This window comes from Emydura macquarii, unplaced genomic scaffold (genome assembly GCF_026122565.2).
Source record: "Emydura macquarii macquarii isolate MOO-44397 ecotype Brisbane River unplaced genomic scaffold, CSIRO-AGI_Emac_v2 contig_2422, whole genome shotgun sequence".
NCBI classification, from domain to species: Eukaryota; Metazoa; Chordata; order Testudines; family Chelidae; genus Emydura; species Emydura macquarii.
In genome coordinates this window covers 40,739,817-40,765,560 of record NW_027132559.1, presented here as the reverse complement: position 1 = coordinate 40,765,560, position 25,744 = coordinate 40,739,817, and the positions used below count along the sequence as shown (strand labels likewise).

The 25,744-nt window shown below is 36.9% G+C and overlaps 1 protein-coding gene across 1 annotated transcript in view; it reads left to right on the top strand.

Annotated features, from left to right (window-relative positions):
- Positions 1-25,744, top strand: part of DNAJC1 (DnaJ heat shock protein family (Hsp40) member C1) — a 196,157-nt gene that overhangs the window by 60,377 nt on the left and 110,036 nt on the right. The window contains exons 2-3 of the mRNA XM_067562355.1: positions 18,485-18,586; positions 19,433-19,479. Of these exons, the coding sequence (XP_067418456.1) occupies positions 18,485-18,586; positions 19,433-19,479 (149 nt within the window). The remainder of the gene's footprint in view (positions 1-18,484; positions 18,587-19,432; positions 19,480-25,744) is intronic.

Here is a 25,744-nt window from a genome sequence, read left to right as displayed (position 1 = left end):
GTTTTATTGGTGGTTTAGTACCCTAATGTTCCAGGAGCACCAGACTGTTCCTGATTGTTTTACCCATTTCTCAGAATATTTAGTATATTGCGTTAGCACGCAATACCTTCCCCTTCTTTCCCCCATCCATAACACCAGATACTTATATCTATACAGGTGTTCGTTCATCAGCTTCCCTGCAATTACATTCAATATCATCCCCAATTATAACATATAACCTTAAACCATTCATTTTAAGCATTCTGATTTTCATTTTCTCCTTATATTTTGCACTATATTTTCTGATATCCTTCCTAATTATTATAGACTTTCTTAACACTAACTCCCATACCATTATTTATTGAAAATTATTACTTAACAATATTCCTAATAGATGTAATTAAAAAAATAATTCTATAAATTGTTGCCTCTAAAGCAGTATGTTTTGTACAACACATAACCATTGTATTTTATTATATTCAGACGTCTTCCTGATTCCCCTTCACTGATGCTTAGTGAACCTTCAGTTGAGAGGTACTTAACTTGAGTCTAACCAATTCCTTCTTGGTCTACTGTGCTATGTTCTGGCACTGAGGTCAAGAACCCTGGTATGTAAAAATTGTCGGTTTGACCCACCTCATACATTTTTTAGGATTGCCAAGAATATCATAGACTCAAACTTTGAAGCCAGTAGGGATCATCAAGATCATTTAGTATGATCTCCTGCACATTGCAGACCACAGAACCTCACTCACCCATTCTTGTAATAGGCCCATAACCTTTGGCTTAGTTACTGAAGTCCTCAAATATTGATTTAAAGACAACAAGTTACAGAGATTCCACCATTTACTGTGGTTCAAAGCAGCAAGTACCTGTGCCCCATGCTGCAGAGGAAGAAGAAAACCCCCAGGGTCTCTGCCAATCTGACCTGGGGAAAAATTCCTTCCTCACACCATATAAAGCAATCAGTTAGATCCTAGAGTGGGTGGGCAAGACCCACCACCAAGACATCTGGGAAATAATTCTCTGTAATAACTTGGAATTCTCCTCATCTCCGGCTGTTGTATATATTGGCTATTAGCAGTAGATATGGGCCATTTGCCATTGTAGGCATCTTCATTATACCATCCCTTCCATAAACTTATCAAGCTCAGTCTTGAAACCAGTCAGGTTTTTTTCCCCCACTGTTCCCCTGGGAAGGCTGTTCCAGAATTTCACTCCTCTGATGGTTAGAAACCTTTGTCTCATTTCAAGCCCAAACTATATCCATTTGTTCTTGTTCCAACATTGATGCTTAATTTAAATAACTCCTCTCCCTTCCTGGTGTTTATTCCTCTGATGTATTTATAGAGAGCAATCATATCTCCCCTCAGCCTTCATTTTGTTAGGCTAAACAAGCCGAGCTCCGTGAATCTCCTCTTTTAAAGCAGGTTTTCCATTCCTCTGATTATCCTAGTAGTCCTTCTCTGCATCTATTCCAGTTTGACTTAATCTTTCTTAAAGATTGGAAGACCAGAATTGCATACAGTATTCCAGATGATGTCTCACCAGTGCCTTGTATAATGGCATAACACTTCCCTATCTCTACTGGAAATATCTTGCTTGATGCATCTTAGGATTGCATTAGCCTTTTTCACAGCTGCATCACATTGGCGGATCATAGTCATCCTGTGATTCACCAGTACACTCAGGCCTTTCTCCTCCTTCTCCTCTTTTGTTTCCAACTGATAAGTTCTCAGTTTATAGCAAAAAATTTTGTTGTTAGTCTGTAAGTGCATGGCCTTGCGCTTTGCACTATTAATTTTCATCCTATTTCTATTACTCCAGTTTTCAAGGTAGTCCAAATCTGCTTGTATGATATTCCTGTTCTTCTCTGGTTGGCAGAACCTCCCAACTTCGTGTCATTCACAAATTTTAGTAGTACGCTCCTGTTTTTTGTGCCAGGGTCATTTATTAATATGTTAAATAAAATTGGTCTCAAAACCGATCCTTGAGGAACTCCACTAGTAACCTCCCTCCAGCCCTGTTTTACTTAAATCCAGATAGATTAGATCCACTGCTTTTCTTTTTTCTAGAAAATCAGTTATCTTATAGAAAGAGATCAGGTTGGTTGGGCACTATCTACTGTTTATAAAACCATGTTGTATTTTATCCCAATTACCATTTACCTTTCTCCTTAAATAGTTTCTCTTTAAAAATTTGTTCTAAGATCTTGCATACAGTTGAGTTCAGATTAGCAGGCTGGTAGTTTCCCAGATCATTTCTCTCTTCCCTTCCCTTCTTAAATGTAGATACAGTACTATATTTACAATTCTCCAGTCATTAAAAACATAAAACCATGTCTACAAGAGTTAATAAGAGATTGGTATGGATCAATGGCTGTAGAAATGTCTGGTTTTTTTTGTTTTTTTTTTTTAAAGTGAAATAGGCTGTAATACTAACCCTGGCAAATAATGTCATAATCTAAGTTGTTGGTGAATACTAATATAGTGGAGCTTCTTCAGAAATACACTTTCCCAAAGTGCAGTAATGGTGAGTTCTCCAGGAAAGAGCCAAATGGTTTTATTGCATGTGGAATTTTTTTGCCCAACTTACGAAATACCCAGAAATTTTTTTGGTTGACATACTCTACATGGAGAAAAGTTATATGAGTAAAGAAACGGGTTACGCGCAGACTTGGGTGTGTTCATTTTGTGTCTCTGAGTATACAGGATCATTAGCAGTTATTTTACTGTCAGCCATAAAAAAAGTTGAGAGAAAATATTTATTTTTTTAATCTTGGCTATGCAAAATAGGCACAAAGAGGATGTTAAAGTAATAAAGCAAACCCTTATAAATGAAAATTGATCCCCCCTTCTAACGCCTCATTCCCAAAATAAAGATGGTTAATACAGCAACCAAACAAATCTCTTGGCAAATACTAGAAGCCCACAACAGGAAACTTAACACATTCCATCTGAGATGTTTGTAGATAAAACTTGGTGTCTGCTGCTGGTAACTAATCCTGATGTGTTACGAAGAACTGGTCAAGAGTCTGTAGAGACAATGATTTAAGAAAGAATGCTCGAGTGGTTTCAACATGTTGTATGGATGTCAAAAAAAAAACAAAAAACCTATATTCCTAGGCTAGCCTTTGACTGAATACCAGTTGGTGGAAGATGGAAAAGATGACAATAGTTGCAATATAAAAAAACAATTGAGAAAGATGTCACTGTCATGGAAACATGCTGTAATGAAGCAAGAAACGTGGCATTAGACAGATAGACAGGTGGAACCACTGGGTTGCCTCATGTGTCACAAGGTACAAGAGCATCTAATCTAAAAAAATTCCTTGTGGGATTTTATATCTGCAGTCTTCTGAAGTGTATTACTATTATTTTTATTACTCTATCACTTGAGCCCTATTTATGGACCTTATTGTGCTAGGTGCTGTACAAAGTACCAAAAGAGAATTTGTGCCCCCAAAGAGCTTACAGTCTATAAAACAAGAGATAGCAGATGGAGATTGATGCAGATAGATGGGGAAGTACAAGGAAACAATGAGTCAGCCTGATATGCAATGGTCTCAGCATACAGCAGCATACCCATTGTCAAGTTTTTGTAAGCATCACAGCAAGAGTTTTAAGAAGGGCTCTGAAGGAGGATAATGAAATAGTTTTGGGGGTTTTATAGGGAGCATCTCCCAAATGTGAGGGGCAGTGTAAGAGGGTGCAAGAGGAGATTAATTCAGAATCTGATAGATAAGAATTTTATAAGACTTGAAATCTACATTTTGTATATATAACTAATCTAAGTGAATGAAGCACTCTGGGTAAAATTTCTAAAGTGGCTTAGTCAAAGTCCTCTTTTCAAAAGTGTCTTAAGGACTTAGACTCCTAAGAGGCTAAATCACTTTTGAAAATACAATTTTGGCTCCTAAGTCACTTTGGCCACTTTTGGAAATTTTATCCTGTCTTGGTTTAAGTTCTAAGTGTTATTAAAATTCCACCAGTCCAAGTAAAATTTTATCTTACTATTCTTGCTTTTGAATAAATTAATTCAGATTCATTTACAGCACAAAGTAAAGTTATGTAAAGATGAGAACATCATTACCTTTTTTCTCTTGTAAAATGGATAAATGAAAAGGTTCTCTTTTGGGGTGGGGAGGAGTGTGGTCATTCTCCCTGAATTAAATGTTTAACTTTCCATCTTCTGGCCCATCCTTTGCTGCCCCCGTAAATGGAAGATTGGCAAAAACTGTGTGAAACGCTTTGTTTCATTCTAATCAAGCTTTAAGGATTGTTTTTTTTCCCCCGAAAGCTATTGTTTCCTTCATCATTTAACCCTAAGAGCAAATATATGCACCCAGGGAATTCTGAGGTGAGGAAAAGGGGCAGAATACAACTAATCTTCTATCTTTTCTCCCTTTTCTTAAGTGAGAGCTCTCCATCTCCCTGTTTTGCTCTATATCTTTTCTCTTTTCTTAAGTGAGAGCTCTCTATCTCCCTGTTTGTTCTTTTTCCCCCTTCCACACAAACCACAGGAGGAGGAAAAGCACTCAGCAAACTGCAAGCCTCCTTGTCTGCTGAACCTCCCCCAGGGTTACTCCGGGTATACCTAATTTTGGGAGATGCCACTTATTTCAGTTCCAGAGTTACCTGCATGCAACATGAATTTGGTGTCCCATCACCTTTGTTTTTGAAAATGGTTTACATCAGAAATAATCGTGCAACTGAGTTTAATAGATAATTTCATTAAAGAAATGAATCTCATAGCATTTTAAGTTTCCTGCATGATTAATTTTTATGTGCCCCTAATTTTTGGTCTTTGTCACATATTACATCTCACATTTGGACCTTAGCAGATTCAGAGGTCTGATTCAGGGATCCATGCCAGGAAGTACTTGCTGCTCTGAGCTGCTGCTTCCCCCTGTGAGTCAAGATTGGAAACAAATAGGTTAGGAGAAAACGGGAAAATTCCCAGTAGTGGGGAAATGGAGTCATGTGGGACTGGTTCTGTGCACGTGGCCTAGCCAGCTTATGGCTCCCAGTGTTCCCACCCTCTCCTTAATTCAGGAAATTAGACTGCCATGACTATTTAAAAAAACCTTAGAGTGTTTTCATGGTTAAATGTAAGCTGAGGGGAGAGTGCAAGAGGGACAACTAGAGGGAAATCTACCATGTCTGTTTTCAAATTCTGAAATTAACATCACCGAGAGATCAAATTCTGTATAGGAGTGAGAAGAAGCTTTCAGATTGGGTTTGAAAATGAGCTGTTGGGGAAGAGATGTTGTTTCAAACAGCAGGAGTGGCAGAAGAGAAAGTACTTTTTCCACTAGCAGTGATGAGATAGTGTGAAGGGATAATCATAAGAATTACCTGGGAGTCTAACCTTGCTACTGCCTTCAACAGGTAATGCTTGTGTACCTGCTTTCTTTGGTCTGAAGTGGGTTTTGGACCAGGCAATAGCTGGTAGAAAAAGTCCATAAATGGTAAGATTTTTAGGGTGCTGGAAGGCAACCATGCAAAGGAGATGGGTGTATGAATCAATAACCATATGCTTAAAGGATAAAGGAAACCAAAAATTGTGATTCAATTGTTTTTTATGCTAATTGACTTTAAAGTAAAAATAAGTGAAGTGGGATGAAATGTGTTTGCCCAATGAAAGGCTTGGTATTTTAAAACACTGGAGAAATTATTAATGAATTGTTAATTGTTATGCATAAATGACCCCAGTGAAGGTCAATATCTGTGAATTATCTATCATATAAATAGTAGCTGGCTACATAAGATAACTGCAAGACTTAACAAAAAAACAAGTTGCATATTTTCTGTTTATGAATGGATATTCTTTATTTATCATGGGATGTATTGTGGATTCTTATTAACCCTTCTCTGTCCAAGGGTATGTGTGTCCTGTTAATATTTTTGAGCACCCAAACGTTTGCTAGACACCTCACAAGCAAATTAAACACCTTCTAGGAGTTTACAGTTTAATTGCAGAACTGGAAACACATAAATAGGAGGACAGGGGAAATAGGGAGAAGTAAGCACAAGTATTACAAATACCTAGTTATGAAGTTAGGTATGTTTTTAAAATTAAAATTTCCAAGGTGTACACACTTTTTTTAACTTAAAATGTAAAAGTATGTTTTTGGACGGGAGAGTGGAGTTGGGGTTACAAGAGTGAGGGAGAAGATAAGTATGTTAAAGGAGGACAGAATGGGTTTGGATAGGCGTGGAGAAGGTTGAAGAAGTTAAGGATCAGACACACTAAAGTACAAGACGTGGAGATGAAGGCCCTGCTCCTGTAGTGGGCTCCACATTTGTGGATCTCAGTACCTGCGCTCAGCCACACTGACTTCATAAACTTTGACGTCATTTAGACATTCCTTTATCCTCAGCTTCCTAACATTTTGCTTAAGAGATTAACAGATGGCAATCCTGAATTTGTATCTTTGTATTTTAATGATGCCCCATTAGAAAAGAAGAATTATAGTTTAAGTAATGGGTATAACATTAAAGTGTACTGTTAACATGAAGAAAGTTAGAGCAAAACCTAAAGTTATTGTAGACCAGTCAAAAGCACAAGCTGGCCTGAGTACACATTTTATGTAGCATGCTCTTTGTAATCGGCACTAGGATATATGACATTCTCACTTTAGAGGAATACAAGGGAAAAGATCAGTGTAAACCATATTAGTTACCACATCTGATAAACTATGAGTAGATAATAAACATAGTTGTGAAAATTGTATTGAAATTTGAGTTTATTTGTATTGCGGTAGGGCCTACGAGCCCTGGTCCTGGAACAGGATCCCATTGTGTTAGCTTTTTATGGCATATCACAATAGAATTTGGGTGTGTCATAGTAAATAAATAAAAGGGAAGAAATCACAAACAAAATACCAAGTCACCTGTATCAAACTTGATTTAAAATACTGCTCCTTGTTTTCTTTATTGCAGACATCCAATGCTAGCTAAAGGCTTGGTGAACAGATAAGTTTGCCAAATATACACTTTGACGAACTGCTGGGGAAAGCTGTTTTGGGGGGCAAGGTTCTTAGGTGGGAAGTCGCTATTGGCACTCATGAAGAGTTCCACTCCAGGAACCAACAGCGAGGGTCACCCACCAGATGAAGCATTGTCTAGGAACATTTATAGATAACGGCTGTCAGCTGATGTGTGCTGACTTAAATTTCTTAGTGTGGCTCTTTGTCCAATGCATGCTTTATTTTTATTACACTTGATTTCTAAAGCACCCATCATCTTTCCCATATGGCTGAAAATTGATTTAAACTTAAATCTGCTGCTTATCTACTGTTGAATATTACAGGTATGTCCAAAAAGTAGAGCATGTATGCTGTGCTGCTTAATGAACCACGCTCCTCCTAACATGACACGTATTTAAATGGAATAAAGTGCAACAGGGAAACTGGGAGGAACTAAATATAGTTTTAAAAAATGTTTTAATGCTTTTGTATGTTGCTTAGTTTTAAAGCAACTCATAAAATTGGAAATGAATACAAACCAACACAATGTATTCCTGTGACCACCTGATAACAGGCACAATCTCTGAACTGGCATGTTTGTGTCCAAAGGCTTGTGCCAAATGAAAGAAGATTCTACTGGGGGGGTGTGTGTGTGTGTGTGTGTGTGTGTGTGTGTGTGTGTGTGTGTGTGTGTGTGTGTGTGTGTGTGTGTGTGTGTGTGAGAGAGAGAGAGAGAGAGAGAATACCTACATTTTGTTGGCTGATCTCATGAAAAATAGCATCTGTTTCTTTAACTTTTTTTTTTTTAGCTGAGATTGTTTCAGTCCCTTTCAAGAGGGGGTAAGGATATGAAAAGTCACTTTTTCCAAAAGAATGATCTCCTGTTACACATTTCTATAACTGGAAACTATTCTTTTGGGAAAGTAATATCTTGACTATTTTCTTGGGTAAAGTAACTCCATGAGGAATCCATATGTAGTCACATATGGTACTATTATAGATACACTGTTGGATTTGTTTATGTACCACAGAATGACATTTCTGTCACTAAGAAGTGGTTTCTTTCTTATATGTAACAATGAGGCTAATTTGTAAAAGTGAAATGTTATCTGCCATTCATGCCATAAACCTATGGATCCAGATTCTCAGGTGCAGCTGATGTAAATCGCCATAACTCTATAGGTTTTATATCAGCTGAGGATCTGACCTATGATGCAGAGAATGTTTGTGTAAAACTTTGCCAACATGCTAATTTTAAAATATTAAATCATGTTCACGATTACTCCTTCAGATGTTGAAACGGGGGAAAAACCTGATGAGGAAATATTTCAAACTGGTTTGTACTGATTTGAAGGCTTGCTTATGGGAGCAAAGGTTAACTTTCATTTCTTCTTTCATCAACATCATTTTAAATGGACGGTATGGTTGTGGGTATTCCTTCTTCCATCACGTTTGCTTTCAGGTGCGTAGTATGTATGTCGTTGCAAGTAAGAGGGAATTATTCCTGGGAATCTCTCTTCAGAATTGACCATGCCCTCTCTTCCATAAGCTCTACATATTGGTGATACAGTACCTGAAGGCAACTAGATGTAGCCTGCTCCTTCATTCAACCTCAGAGAGTTAGCAGAGGGCAGTGTGACTTAGTGTGCTCTTCCCATTGTGCCCGAGCCCTTGTTGGCACATGGAGTCAAAATGTATGTGCTTCCCACTAAATTACAGTTATCTTCTCTCCATTCACCCTATACCATTTTGTCTGTCATCTCTGTATGTATCTTGTCTCTCTCCCTTTTCTAAACTTATCTCAGTATCTCCAGTTTTCTTCCTTCTCCCAGCATTGTGCTCCTGATCCAGGACATTGTTATTACTCCGAGGAAAGTGCTTGGTTATGTCTGCTTCACACTGCTGCTGCTTTTCCTTCTGCTATCATTGGGCAATTGCTGTGGGCAAGAGCATCAGTAAAGGTGTGATTTTCCTCTAAGAAAATTACTGAAAAAATGCTGGGTGGCTGGGAAAATGCCTGATATATGTGAGCTTGCAGAGAATGTGAATGTCTTGAAATGCAAGGATGCTGGTGCAGTGTTTAATTTAAAAAAAATGTTTTTTACACAGAAGAGAATATGGGGTGAAATTCATTGAAACCCAGTGCAGGGCCCTCAAATTGGTTCCCATGGTAAGATTGTATGAGGTGGGGAGAGGGAAGAAATGGGCAGAGCAGCAGTGCAGGCAGGTGGATTTTGAACTCTCACATGTTGCAGAGAGTGGCTTGTGCAAGCACATTGTGCCAGTGCCAAAAGGAGTTGAGGAGAGAGGAACACTGGTTCCACAACTCTATTAATTCAGTGCCCAGGACCAATGTTGAAAGGGTTGTGGAATTTCTGCAGTTGCTTTTTTTTAGCTTATTGGCTGGGATAGTAGCTGTAAGAGGGGTCACACCGCATTCCTTGAGCCTGCACAAGTGATGAGGGCAATGGATTTTATCTCTTCAATCTGCTGACCCAGAGCACATCTGCCTGTTACCAAAGTTGTTTGGTCGTTGTGACATTTATGATTACCATTAAAGAATAAGGTTAAGCCCTTTGCACAAAAAGGTAAGATTTTAGGCTTCAACACTGACAGTATAAAATTAAAATTAGTAGACAGCAAAGAGATCTGTCTGGTTATCTACACATAAATATGATCTGTACAATTTAGTAGTCCAGTATATCCCCTGTAACATTAAAATGTGTGTTTGGATTCCGCTGTAGTCATGGTATTTTATACTTTTGATAATACAACATTTTCAGTAATATACTGATATAACTTAAATACCTTCTTTTTGGGTAATAAGGAGTTAATACATTGGATTATACCTGTTTCACAGTAAGAAATTCATATGCAATGAAGAAATTGTATTTCATAGATTCCAGGGCCAGAAGGGACCATTGTGATAATCTATTCTGATCTTCTGTGTAACACAGGCCATAGAACTTCACTAACATAATTCCTAGAGCATATCTTTTTAGAAAAACATTCAGTTTTGATTTAAAAATTGTCAGTGACAGAGAATCCACCACGACCCTTGGTAAATTTCTCCAGTGGTTAATTACCCTCACTGTCAAAAATGTATGCCTTATTTCCAGTCCAAATTTGTCTAGCTTCAAATTCCAGCAATTGGACTGTGTTATACCTTTCTCTGCTAGATTGAAGAGCCCACTACTAAATATTTATTCTATATAAATGTAGATTCTTACAAACTGTAATCAAGTCACCCCTTAACTTTTCTCTTTGTTAAGCTAAATAGATTGAGGTCTGAGTCTATCACTATAAGGCATGTTTTTTCATCCTTTATCATTCCCGTGGCTTTTCTCTAAACCCTTCTCAATTTATCAACATCCTTCTTGAATTGTGGGCACCAGAACTGGACACCATATTCCAGCAGCAGTCTTACCAGTGGCAAATACAGAGGTAAAATAACCCTCTCTACTTTTACTTGAGATTTTCCATTTTATGCATCCAAGGATTGCATTAGCTCTTTTGATAACAGCATCACATTGGTAGCTCATGTTCAGCTGATTATCCACCATGACCCCCAAATCTTTTTCAGACTCGCTCTTTCCTAGGATAGAGTCCCCCATCCTGTAAATATGTTCTAAATTCTTTAGTCATAGATGTGTACATTTACATTTAGCCGTATTAAAACACATATTGTTTGCTTGCACTCAGTTTACCAACCGATCCCTACTGGTCTGAATTAGTGACCTGCTCTCTTCTATATTTACCACCCCCCAGCTTTTGTTTCATCTGCAAAATTTTATCATTGATGATTTTATGTTTTCTTCCAGGTCATCGATAAAAACGTTAAATAGCGTAGGGCCAAGAACTGATTCCTCTGGGACTTTCAACTGGAAACACACCTGCTTGATGGTGATTCCCCGATTACTGTTAATTTTTGAGAGCTATCAATTAGCCAGTTTTTAATCCATTTGATGTGTGCCATGTTAATTTTATCTTTTGTAATGTTGTGCAATATCAGGTCAGATGCCTTACAGAAGGCTAAATATACTATATTAACTCTACTACCTTTGTCAGCAAAATTTCTAATCTCATCAAAAAAAGATATCAAGTTTGTCTGACAAGATTTATTTTCCTTAAACCCATGTTGATTGGCATTAATTACATTACCCTCCTTTGATTCTTTACCAGTTAAGTCCCATATCGGCTACTCCATTATCTTGCCTAGGATCGATGTCAGGCTGACAGGCCTAAAATTACCCAGATCATCCCGTTTACCCTTTTTAAAAATTGGCACAACATTTCGTCCAGTCTTCTGGAACTTCCCAGGGCTCTGAGACTTATTGAAAATCAATATTAATGGTTCAGCAAACTCCTCAGCCAGCTCCTTTAAAGCTTGGGATGCAAGTTATCTGGATCTGCTGATTTTAAAATCTCTCACTTTAGTACCTTCTGGTTAACATTCTCCAGAAATACTATTGGAATTGAAAGAGTGTTATTATCATGTGATGAGACCATATTATCTATTTTTCCCAAATACAGAACAGATATATTTATTGAATGCCTCTGCCTTTTCTTCATTATTATTAATAATTCTACCATTTCCATCTAGTAGCAGATCAATACCATTGTCAGGATTCTTTTTGTTTCTGATATATTTTAAAAACTCCTTATTGTCCTTAACTCTGCTGGCCATAGATTTGGCCTCTTGTCCTTTTGCTTCCCTTATCAGTTTTCTAGAGTTTCTAACTTCTCATTTATATACATTACTATCAACATCCCCTTTCTTCCATTTGTTATATATTATTTTTTATTTTTATAGCTACCTTACTTCCGCTCTAACCCAGATCGCTTTTTAACCAACATGATTTTCTTCCTCAATTGTGGGATTGTGGCTTTTTGAACATCTAGAAGGGTGTTTTTAAATGATTCCTTTTATCATTCACAGTGATTCCTAATGATCTTTTCACTGTTATTGTTTACATTTTCTTGGCACAAATCACCATCTTGCTTGTGACAAATTCAAGGAAAGGCGACAGTAGCAAAAAGACTCTTTCTCAAAGTATTCTAATCTCTTCGGCCAGAGTCCACATGCAATTATCAGATACTCCGTGGCATAAAATATTACTAACAACATTTGTAGAAAACTGATATTCTGCCCTGATTGGCAGTTTATTATAGTTTTTTTTAAACCTAGTAACAATCTTAAAAATAATGCTTTATCTTTTATTTATTGCAAATACTATACAAACAATAACCAGTTTATTCTCTTAGTACCACAGTGAAATAGGTATGCCAATATTATCCCCTTTTTACAGAGCGGTAAGCAGTGCAGAGAAACAGCAAGTCAATAGCATTCTGGATTAGAACTCAAGACCTTCTGTCGTCCAACAGTGCATTTGTTCCTCTAGACTATATTGCATTTCAGTTGCTAACGATTGTAATGACATCTATTTGTAGATTTCAGCAGGCATATTTAAAATTTGAGATTAATTGAACAATTTTTCTTTTAGAAACAGTTGCTAAATTGTAGTAGATAACCAAGCCTTATTGCATTACTGAGTTACTGTCAAGGAAACAATTTAGGATTTGAATTTTATATATTGGTAACTGCAAACTGTAGATATTGATTCTTTTTCTTGTGACCTAATCAGAGTATTTGTAGCGATATCTGATCTATATTGCTTTCATCAACAATTGTCTTGGGACTATGGTAAGCTTTTTTTTTTTTTTTTTTTTAATTTTCATTAGTAATCATAGCTATATTAAGGAGACTTACTGGAAATGAGGTGATGTTGTACAGTCTAGTTTTAGCAATTCTTTTTAGAGTAAACTTTTTAGTGAAATCTCTAAAAATGAAATTGCAAAGTATAGGCTAAAGGCAATGTACAGTAACTTGAAGAAATGGTGGGAGAGTTGAATAGTTACCTAGGGCTAGATCTACAAAAGGAATTAGTTGTCTAAATGCCACTTCAAGCTCATTATTCCAGCATTTAGATACCACTGAGAGCTTCAAATCCCTTCTTAGCTTTCACCTCACCCTGTAGGCGTCTAAATTCCCGTTCTTAAAGTCCCCTAATTTTCTGCCACTTAGCAGGCATATAGCTGCCTCAGTATAGGCACCCACATGCCTATCTTACACCTAAGCCCTAGTGGGCTCCTAAAAATATGTATTCCCCTGCCTACCTCACCTATAAGGCCTCATCTGGTAAGAATGTTCCAAGTACACCTAAACCCACATGAAAGTACCAGGGACGCTGTGGTGGTGGTGGATACTGCTTCTGATAACTTTTAGCTCAGAGGTTAAGGCACTCATGCATGATTTGGAAGACCTGGGTTCAAATACCACCCCCCTCCTTCTGCAGAGAAGGGATTTGAACTTGGCTCTCCAGCATGCCTGTTGAGTGTGCTAAGCACTGGGATAAAGGTTACAAGGGGGCCTATTGCTGTGTTTCTTGCAAAGTAACAGCTTATGCACCTAATTCTAGGAGAAGGTTCAAGGCTGAAAATCTCAAGTAAAGATAGGTTCCTCCCTTTAGCCTGAATTTAGGAGCCTAAGTCCTTTTGAGGGGTGGAGTTGGGATCCATCTTTCTGCTCAGCATTTCGAGCTTAGGCAGCTCCCTGCTCAGAGTGCTGACTTTTGTGGATCCCACTCTTAGGCGCCTCTCTCTCCCCATCCATAGTATAGGATAGTATCCATATGTATAGTGGGCCTAAGCACCTAAATCAGGGCTGTGGATTCCACTGGGTGGCAAGATCCCAGATTCTCACAGGTATTTGGACATCCTACTCATATGTAATACACACTTGGAAACCCCATCAGTTACACAAAAAGGAAGCTTAACAGATGTGGAAGCTTGGAGAGATGACGAGGGAGGAGTGTAAAAATATTGCTCGAGCATAGGGTGGTGAAATCGTGAAGGTCAAAGCACAATTGGAGTTGAAGCTAGCAAGGGAGATGAAGGGCATCAAGAAGGATTTCTATAGGAATGTTAGCAACAAGAAGGTGGTCAGGGAAAGTGTGGGCCCCTTACTGAATGGGGGAGCTAACCTAGTGATAGGTGATGTGGAAAAAGCTGAAGTACTCAGTGTTTTTTTTGCCTCTGTCTTCACAGACAAGATTAGCTCCCAGACTACTGCACTGGACAGCACAGTATGGGGAGGAGGTGATCAGCCCTCAGTGGTGAAAGAAAAGGTTCAGGATTATTTAGAAAAGCTGGACATTCACAAATCCATGGGGCCAGATGCAGTGCATCTGAGGGTGCTGAGGGAGTTGGCTGATGTAATTGCAGAGCCATTGGCCCTTATCTTTGAAAACTCTTGGCAATCCGGGGAGGTCCCGGATGTTTTGAAAAAGGCAAATATAGTGCCCATTTTTAAAAAAGGGAAAAAGGTGGATCTGGGGAGCAACAGGCCAGTCAGCCTCACCTCAGTCCCTGGAAAAATGAAGCAGGTCCTTAAGGAATCCATTTTGAATCACTTAGCGGAGAGGAAGATGATCAGGAACAGTAAGCATGGATTCACTAATGGCAAGTCATGCCTGAACCACCTGCCTTCTATAAAGAGATGACTGTCTCCGTGGATGTGGGGAAAGCGGTGGATGTCATATATCTTGACTTTAGTAAAGCTTTAGATATGGTCTTTCATAGTATTCTTGCCAGCAAGTTAAAGTACGAGTTGGATGAATGGACTATATAGCATATAGGAAACTGGCTATATCATCAGGCTCAACGGGTTATGATCAACAGCTGAATGTCTAGTTGGCAGCCGGTAACAAGCAGAGTGCCCCAGGGTTCAGTTCTGGGGCCGGTTTTATTCAACATCTTCATTAATGATCTGGATGATGGGGTGGATTGCACCCTCAGCAATTTCATGGATTACACTCAACTGGGGGGGAATGGTAAATACGCTGGAGGGTAGCGATGGGATACGGAGTTACTTAGAAAATTGGAGGATTGTGCCAAAAGAAATCTGATGCGGTTCCACAAGGACAAGTGCAGAATACTGCACTTAGGATGGAAGAATCCCATGCAGTACATACAGGGGACTGACTGGCTAAGCAGCAGTGCTGCAGAAAGGACGTGGGGTTTACAGTGGAAAGGAGCTGGATATAAGTTAACCGTGCACCCTTGTTGCTAAGAAAGCTAATGGGCATATTGGCTATTAGTAGGAGCCTTGCTAGCAGATCGAAGGAAGTGATTATTCCCCTCTATTTGGCACTGGTGAGGCCACATTGGAATATTGTGTCCAGTTTTGGACCCCCACTGCAGAAAGGATGTGGACAAATTGGAGAGAGTCCAGTGGAGGGCAAAAAAAATGATTAGGGGGTTGGGCACATGACTTATGAGGAGAGGCTGAAGGAACTAGGCTTATTTAGTCTGCAGAAGAGAAGAGTGAGGGGGGGGGGATTTGATAGCAGCCTTCAACTATCTGAAGGGGGGTTCCAAAGAGCATGGAGCTAGGTTGTTCTCAGTGGTGGCAAATGACAGAACAAGGAGCAATGGTCTCAATTTGCAGTGGGGGAGGTCTAGTTGGATATTAGGAAAACCTTTTTCACTAGGAGGGTGGTGAAGCTCTGGAATGGGTTACATAGGGAGGTGGTGGAATCTCCATCCTTAGAGGTTTTTAAGGTCTGGATTGAGAAAGCCCTGGCTGCGATGATTTAGTTGGGGTTGGTCCTGCTTTGAGCAGGGGTTGGACTATATGACCTCTTGAGGTCCCTTTCAACCCTAATCTTTGATCTGGAAACTTTTCTCATGGTGTCTATCATTACCTAAAGGCTGTCTTTTTGGTGAACAATGTCTGGAGCTTGTCTTCACTACATAATTTCATTGTATTTAAAAATATCGTTTATACCAATTGAATTAGCTGAGACACTGACCATTACTTTCCTGTCAGTATAGACCAGGACAAATTGTGTTCATCTTTGTCAGCTAAACATGGTATGATGTTGAATGTGGTTTATCCCTGTTCTAGCCCCCCTCCATTCCCTTCCCCCCTTCTTGTTGGTTTAATCATGATTAGCTGACATGCTGAACATAATTTGTCCTGGTTTAACTGAGTGCAAAGCCATGATCAGCATCATTATCTGCTAAGGCAATTCTCTATAACTATTCAAATACAAGAACATTTTGTAATGAGGAGAAGCTCATTCTGTTGGTTAGATGTCTAACTGGAGCAATAGTTGGCGGTAAATAAGGTAGTCTGTAAATTACTTCCTGTACCTACATAGTATGTGTTGTGTGTAAATAAGTCAACTTTTATCTCACACTTCATTTTCTATTTATATTACTCCACAGTTTTACTTAGACTTAGGAATAAACTTGTTTTACTGTTTCCACTCACTCTTTTTCCTTTATCTGCTGTTTAATTCTGAAGAACAGAAATTATGGGAATGGAAGAGATCAAACTTGAGAACTCTGAAAACATACTACTGTAACATGAGAGAGAACAAGAACAAAACATAGGCTTAAAATCTTATACAAATAAAAGAGGCTTTATTTTGAGAGCAGGGTAATTCATTTTAACTTTTCCCTCCAACAATGAAATACTACAAATTCCTTTGTTAATCTGCTTCTGGATCTGAAGGTGTTGACTCTGACAGTATGCTTCCAGCAACTCCTTAACATGTTCTTGTCAGACCTTTAGCAAAGCAACACTCAGTTAAGGGTTCTCAAAATAAAATTTAATTAAAAATCTTGATATAGATGAAGTACATCAGTAGATGAAGTAGGGAGGAAAAGGGTATCAGGGTAAACTGCAGGCCTTACAATCGAGGTACTATTCTTTGATCTTGTCATTGTCTAAATCCCTAATTTTTTAAAAGTACCTTTTTGTTGCATATTTTCTTTTCTCAGTTTCTTATATGCCCCTATTAAATTTACAGTTTGAAAACTAAATTTTTCTATGTGGAATATAATATACTTGGAATGCTAACATTTAGTCACATTTAGTTCCTCTTTCCTCCACTTCCAAAGAGAAAAATAAAACTTTAAACATGGCTATATGGAAAGATTTCCATTGTCTTCACTGGGGGTTGAAGCAAGCCATTAGCCATCATATGGAATTCTGCTTTTGGCTGTGCACCCCTTAGAAGTGTTAGCTGAAAATAAATAAAATGTTGTGTATATACAAGGAGGTGTTTTCTTTCAAAAAACCACTTTTAACTTTCCTCTGAATAGTCAAAAGAATTGCTATTTACTAGAGAATAGCCTCCTGAGTTCTGTGTTTGAGTTATAGGATAACAAAATTGTATCTTAAAATAAAATTGTTACCAATCCATAACTAAACTCCCTCTCAAACCTCTTACCTCCTACACACACATCTCTATTTATATTACAAAAATATTCACTCCTGGGCTAAACGTTTTAACCAGAGTTATAGGTTGGTGCTATTAACCTGAAAAATTTGTAATGAAAATAATGGTTTGTAATGGAAAATTTGACAGACTAAACTTTAATTGTCTTATTTCAGTTTTGTTCCTCTAACAAATGTTTGATCATAGGGATGTTTTGCTTGTTTGCTTGTTTGTTTGTTAATCAGTCCCTGTTGATAGTCATCTTAAAATATATCTTGGAGAATAAATCCTAAAACAAGAAATTTTAAATTTCATGAAACTTTAATTTTACCCAGAATGTTTTGACAGGTGAGGGATCTTGTGTGCTCTTAGGTTGTAGTCATTTAGAATTGGGCATTCATACTCCATCTTGATATATTGCCATGGAGATGTTTCCCATTAAATACAAATTCCTGGTTTATAGCCTGATAACTTTCATGTGGAGTTTTTAGTAAGCAGTAGATATAACTGCATAAAATCCCCCTGCTCTGGATGATCTGTATCATCCTTCATGAGGTATACTAAATAGTAATTTAGTTATATTTAAGTAGATACACTGTAGTGGGTTGTATATGTGCAATTAATTTGATATTTTGTTTTATAACTTGTCCTTCACAAGCCTGAGAAAAGAAAAGCCAAACTGAGAGCACAAAGATTTGTCTTATCTTTCAACTCTATATTGACTATAATGATGGTAGATTCAATTAAAAACAAGCTGAACCTACTTCAGAAAATTACAATTCTTTAGACATATTGGAATTGAGTTTTTGTAAGGAGAAAATTGGTGATAAATAATATTAAGGGACAACATATCTCAAGGCCTGAGATTCAGAAATTTAGCATAATAATGTGAAAGAATGGTGACTTTCTTGAAGATACACAGATGTATTCATTTTTAATTTGTCCTTTTGATCTTTAAATTACTGCTGAAGTTTTACTGGTTAATTTTAATAAAGCAAGTGTTTGAAAGTTTTGGCAAATACTAACTTCTTGTAATGAATGTATGGTAATGAAAAAAGTTAAGAGGAGAACTGAATTAGAGTGAATGATTGTTCAGTCCTGGGTCAGGCTAGCTGCATAGCTTGGTTGTTAGATTGATTGCTCAAATTACATTGCCTCAGGTCCTGCACTTGGTTGGCTGTCTTCTCAGATCTTAACAAGGTTCTGGGAATTTGTTTCTGACAAAGTTTGCTTTGTGTTTTTTCAGGATGCTTCATCTGCAGACATTAGGAAAGCGTATCGCAAGCTTTCACTAACTTTACACCCAGACAAGAACAAAGATGAAAATGCAGAAACCCAGTTTAGACAAGTAAGTGACATATGGTATAATATATATTTTTTGTGGTGGAATAAGATCAGAATTTTTTATGACATACCTTTACTTATTAACATAAATAATAAATACAGTTACGATAGAAAAGTAATATTTTGAAATTATTAGTAATTTTCAAATAGGGCAAAATTATTCCTGTTTTAGTTGGATTTAGTTTTGGGCAAATGTCATTTAAAATGTTATGTAGTTTGTTCAGTAACTCAGATTACTATTTGAGTATTTGAATACATTTGATTTATAACTATTTTAAAATATTTAGATGTATACGGTTAACTGGAAAACAAATGTTTTATTCTTTTCTCTCTGTGCAAAGCATACAAACAAACTTCTATTAAAAGAGAAAGTCTGCAAGCATACACTTTGCCTTTTAATAGAAGTTAGGAAAAAGATCTTCTCATCAGTCTTCATTATAAGTCATTAGACTTATATACTGTAGATAACAATAAAATAATAATCTTTAGTCTTGCTCTTTTCCCCTTCTGAATCTTGACATTTAACAGGGCAATAGGGCATGCCTGCCATAATTCAGCTTTACCAATTCAATGTACATCACTAAATGAAGGCTACTTGCTATGTGGTATTAGAACTGGAGTACTTTTGGACCTACTGAAGGGGCGCCATCAACTTAAAAATCATATTTCTGATGGAAATTTTTAATCTATATTTGAGACAAATATCACCTCAGATTGAAATGATATTTGAGAAAAAAATATGGGTTTTAAAATGTGCTTGCTTTGAGCATCTGACCACACTTTGTGCATAGTATTTTCACTGTTTCCTTTTCATAGTCACTTTCTTAATAAAACAATGCTTTTATTTCAGTTGGTGGCTATCTATGAGGTTTTAAAGGATGAAGAAAGAAGGAAAAGGTGAGTACATTTAGCGTATTTTTAAAATAAACCTCTCATGGGAGCCCAACCCTACAAAGATTTATGCACATGCTTAACTTTATGCACTCTGAGTAATCCCATTGATTTCAGTGGAACTACTCACAGTGACTAAAATTAAGCACATATGTAAGTCTTTGAACAATGTGGGGCCATAATTTTTATGTAGCTATTAATTAAAATAAATATAATGTATATCAATTTATGGCACGTTTTAATGAGGTAAACTAATTACTCCCTTTGTTTCTGAACATTTTTAAAACAGTTTGTATTTGGAGTGAAATTTCCTCTGTTAGAACAATCTCTAAAAGATTAGTATTTGTGGCTGTCTACCTGGGGAGACAGCCATAACTTGGTGAGTTAGAATTTTAGACATATGAATTGAGAATTATAATGCACTTTGCCCAGTTAGTTGTTGGTTCCTTCTCACCTCCATAAGAAAGAACTTTCACATGATGCGTAGGTACTGTTTTCCTGAATTTTTCTAGCTTCATGTGTTTTGCAATTTTTTTTTAAAAAAAACCCATATAATTTATAATACTGTAAACATATACTTTTATCAGTATCTGGATAAGCCTAAGGGTTTTTTAAGTGGTAGACAGTTGTCCTGGCATATAATTTAAATATTCCACTAGTGCCCCAGAATCTTTAAATAAGGTTCCAAGAGTATCTGAAAGATAGCCTTAATGGGCAGTAACTTGTGTTTGGAATGCTTTCCAGAGGATCATAATGTGCCTGTACATATCATCTGGTTTAGGATATCCACTTGAACTAATCATTATCAGGTTAATTTATCTAAAAAAAAAAAAGAGTAATATTCCCAGTACAGAAGTTCCAGTAAAGTATCTTTAGGTTTACAGTTCTCTAAACAGGGATTCTCAGGCCCTTCTCTTGAAGGCTTTTGGCTTTGTAGAAGCATTGGCAGGAGTCCATGTCTCATAGCAGAAATGATCTTCTGTCTGGTAATCCTCTATTTTGAATGAGTCATGGAAATGTGTTCAAGGGAGTTTTTTAGATTCTGTGTATGTATTCTACTCCGCCTCCCCCTGCAGAATTTCAGCTTGGAGTCATAGATCAAGGAAAGTTAAGAAGTTTAACAATGCAGGGGGTCAGTATCGCTTTTAAAATGGTTCCAAAAGTATGAGTTAGCCCGAAATCTTATGTCTTCTTGCTTTTGTGAGTAATATCATTTAAATGTACTTTCTATTTCATGATAGTTTAATGTTGTGGGGTTTATCATGAGACTTGTGTTGAAGTCACTTAGGAATCTCTCCACATCTTCTATACCATGATCTTCCTTTATTTCTAACTGTGATTCAATAGCTTGTTACTATTATGTCCTTAGGACTTGTCTACGTGAGAAAATTGTACCTATTTATCTAAACCGTTTTAGAAATTGATATAGTTAAATTGATGCAGTCCCCTTATGTGAAACTTTTAAGAGGGCCTGATATCATTTTAGCTTAAGTTGATTCATTACTGACAATTTTCTCATATAGACAGGGCCTTCCTGATATTTTTATTTCCCAGAGTATGTATTTTTGAATGACTAAACATTCATAGCTATCCATCATTAGAGTTTTTTAAGAGCAGGTTAAACAAACACTTGTCAAGGATGGTCTAGATAATATTTAGTCCTGTCTTAAGTGCAGGGGACTGGACTCAGAGTTGTCCCTAGGGTACTGCGAATGGGGGTGACCGCCCCAGGCTTTGGGGGCCCCGTGCTTTGTGCCAGGACCGGCCGGGAGGCAGGCAGCTACAACGCACCTCCTGGGAGTGGGGACCAAGCAGGAGGTGGGTGGCTGCAGCCTGCCTCCTGGCTGCACGCCAGGACAGGGTGGGAGGCAGGCAGCTGCCACTAGGATCCTGGCTTTGCCCCGGGCCCCTCTAGGGATGGCCCTGACTGGACTAGAAGACCTCTCAAAGTCCCTTCAAGTCCTACACGTCTATGATTCTATAGGCGAAAGGATGGTGTTCACCTGAAAAGAGATTTCTGAAAATAGTATGCAGTATTTAGTGTAAGATCTATTTGTCCAACTTCATCTTCAATAATCCTTTACCATTTGGATTGGTGACTGAGTTGAAGAACTGAACTGACAGATACATACATGAGTAGAGGTAGTTTTTATACTCCTTAAGGCACAACTGACTCATAGGTAACTAGCTTTTCCTTGATGCAAGTCTCAACTAATCATGCTGTGAATCAATCCTTTAAAGTGACATGCCTGAGACCAGATAACACATTTCCCCTGCAACTCTAAAGGTCTGGACCAGTGGGGAAAAAAGGGATAATGGCCCCTTTAAGGGTTTTCCCACTCCGTTGATGGAGGCATTTCATAAGCTGGTGGGCTAACCAGCAGTGTTCAGGTAAGCCATTGTCCCTTGTGCACTGGCATCCTAGCCCTAGGATTAGAGTAGGACTGGGTTTTTTTGGTGTGCTGTGGGCATTGTGCTAGTTGCCTTTTGGGAGGCTGGAAAGGAATTTGGTGTAGATTTTTTTGCTTCTCCACAGCAGCTCAGAACGTGATCAGATAGGCTGGGAGGTACAGGTCAAGCTGTCCCAACTTAGCAGATGGTGGGTGTCTGGTGCAGATACTTGTTCCATAGGTGGTGTGTTTCCTTGATGAACCGAAAGTGGTAGTGCATCTATGGGAATGTATCCCCTAAAGTAACTGGGGAACAGGTATGGAACTTCTAATGTCTGGTACAGCGAGACAATCCCTTTTCCTTAGCCTTTTAAGCCTCATAGAAGGGGAGGGTAGTCAGGTCCCAGCAATGGGCTAAGACCAGGAGTGGGTGGGGGCTGATGGCAGCCTTCAAACACATGGAAACAATTAAGGAAGCAATGATGACCAGCACTGTATGAGTGACTGCCAGGTATTTCCCAGATGAGTTAAGTTAATGGAGTTGTGGCCTAATTAAACCACACCCTTTGCATCTTGTCTTTCTTTCTGCATGTCTGAGACAATGATTGTGTGTTTACAGAAACAGTATCTATACCTTCCCAGAACAAGTCAGTAAAGTAACTTCTTTTATCAAGTTTTTAAAAAAAAGATTATTTTATTGTAACACATGGAGCAAAGCATAATTTATATTTTTATTCTCTTTCATTTTGGAGTATAAACATGCCTTACAGTATTATAATTTAGTAGTGGCAATTTTTACAAGGACAATACATTAAAACTTGTTTGTCTTTTCCAGAAAGGCCCACACTTGGCAGTGGAATGTACTACTTTAACATATTAACACTTCTTATTTTTCTTTTTTGATTTTAAAAGTAATAATTTAAATGTGCATGTAATATGCATTAACATATTATTTACTTTATGTACATACTGCCACCATGGTACAGTATACAAAGCCCTTTATGTAAATTAATCCCCATATAAGTGTTACGAGCTAGATAGGATCTTGCATAGGCTTTCAGTGCTAGAGTGAATTTCACCCAGTGTAATTTTTATTGGGTAAAATTACAAGCTAAACTCTCTAATAGTTCATTACTTTGGTTTTACTTTGTAAAGAGAAATTGCATTCTTTTGAACTGGCTTTTCCATTCACTACATATAAGCAAATAAATGTATACCTTAGTATTTACCTTAGTATTTAGTACAATAAATGTATACCTTAGTATTTTTTAACTAGCTTATGGTTTATAAACCCCAATTTCTGGAACATTGTGATTTTCATTACAGTATGCATTAGTATTTGAATCAAAATAAGCATCCTTCTAACACTAAATGAGTATATCTTTGCACCTTTTTTGTAACTGATTGGCTTTACACATAGCATATGGAAAGTACAAAGTGTTCTTGACCATATTTGCATTACATGTTGCCTCTGATAATTTATGGGAAAAACCCTCAGTGGTGCTTTTTTCTAAGATTTAGATTTTAAAATATAGGTTCTCATTACTTCAGACTTGTTTATTGTCCTTTTAAAAACTACATCAGGTCTCTGAAGTAATGTGTGAAATCTGAAGTTTCATAGACTTAAAAAAATGGTAAACATTTTATATGATTGTAAAATAGATTAATAATACTGTAATGTTGAAATTAGCTACCAAAATTCATTGATTTTCTTGTACTATAGTAAATTCTGTAGAGTTCTAAAAACTACAACATGAATCCTTATCGGTAGATAAAATTATTATATTTTTACAACTGGTTATTAATAAGGATGGTCCTAAATTTTAAATAAATATTTTAAATAAAAGTTTTACTTTCATTATGAAATTTACTTTTTTGTGCTGTGATTCAGTTATTTCCTGGTATTATTTATTTCCCACTAGTTTCTGATTATTACAAAGCACACAGAACTTCTGGGCACACTCAAATGCTGTATACAAGTTGCATTGTGTGTACTTGCATACAGGTGAGGACAGGAAAAAATAGTTTGGATAGATCAGATGAAATTGTTTGGGAAGGAGAGGTAAGGAGTAGTTGTAGTAGTTTAAAATAGGTTATTAAAGGAAGAATGCTTTGTAATTCAGTTTTGAATATGATTCTCCTTGCTGCACGTGCTTTGATTGACTATAGCTAATAAAGATTGTTTTTTTTAAATAAGTACTTTACTGAGTAATCTGCATGCTTCTTAATTAAACAATGTCTTAAATGTGGAAAAAGATTACAAATTATGGAAGACTTCTGAGTAACTCTGGGATCGTTGTTCACTTATAACCCTAAAAATCATCATGATAGCTGTATTTTTTAAATATAGTGCTTAATTACTATAGAAAGCAGTGATTTATCTTTCAACAGTATACATTCTAAAAAATGGGTTATAATAGAAGCTATCTTCCTTTGAAATGGCCAGTCGTGTGAGCCATAATGTTCATTGATAGTAAAATCAATAGAGCATTGATTCTAAGACATAATCCTTGGAGGCTGTTGTTCAGAACACTAGACGTAGCCTAGTAAATACTGTGTACTGTTTAGAATGTTTAATGCATAAAATTATGCTGTCTTAAATTTGGTTATGTACTAAACATGATATATATATTGTGAAGATAAGATGGCATTGTTGATACAATAACAGTATTAGAAAACAAATATTTAGCAACCTTATTTATTCGTAAATTATTTGTTTATTCCACCTATTAGCAGATAACTTAAGTTTAGTGACTAACTTATCCCATTGTACTAGAAAGAAAAATATTTAGTAAATAAATAGTAGCGTATGAAAAGACTTATTCTTTTTCCCCGCCTCATATGTCTTTGGAAGCTTTAAATTCATCGTACAAGTGAACGTAACATCTTACTAGCAACCTTTATTTTGAAAGTCACATTATCCACTGTATTAATTGAATTATAATCATTTTGCTTCCAAAATATTTTTCTTGTATTTCAACGCTAAACTATTCAGCAAACCTACAATGCATTGTGATTTTTAGATTAAACAAGTGTTAAAGAGGCTGTGTTTCCTTGGTTTGCTCCTGAAATATGCTGTTTTCCTTCCTTTAGTAGTTTAAGTTTAAAATGTCATTTCCTAAACGAAGTGTTGTCGGGTTTTGTTTTTTTTTCTTAGTCTGATAGGTTATTGCCTCAAATCTTATACTGATTTATTGGGAAGGAAGAAAAAAATTATCTCAAATCAGAATTTACATTTCTGGATATTAATCTTATAAAATTATGAAAATGTATATGAAGACAGTTTCATAGTGTGGATCTTATTTAGTATGTAAGCATTGAAGTCAGCAGAATTTTGTGCTTTAAACCTTTTGCCTAGTAAATAACTAATAATGTCTCCTGCCTTGGACAAAATAGTCATTTATCAGAAGTCAAATTTTCTAGATTTGTTGAATTAAATATATTTTGCACTTAAAACCAGTGTTTTTCCACCAAAAAAAAAAAAAAAAAAAGAAGTTGCTAGCAATAAATCTTCGGGTTTTTTTTAATTTCTTAGTACATCTCCAAGGTATCAATTTAATAACTATCAAAGTAGCTACTGCAGTTGTTGCATTTAAATTGATTTACATGTCAAGACTGGCAGTTTAGCAGCTGCGCTATTATTCCTGGATCGGTCAATTTACTTGAGAAAAACCTACTACTGAGTTCTACTGACCTGCATGACAATATAGGCCCTATTTCTATTCCTGTAATTAGGCCTGCGACTAACTCAGAATATTTTTAATTAAAATATTTTGGTCAATGTGTTGCACCAAATTAGGCCTTTCAGTGCAGATTTAATTCTAGAAATGGTGTGATTAGAATATGTAATGAGTTGCGTTCAATTTAAGATTAACAGGTTG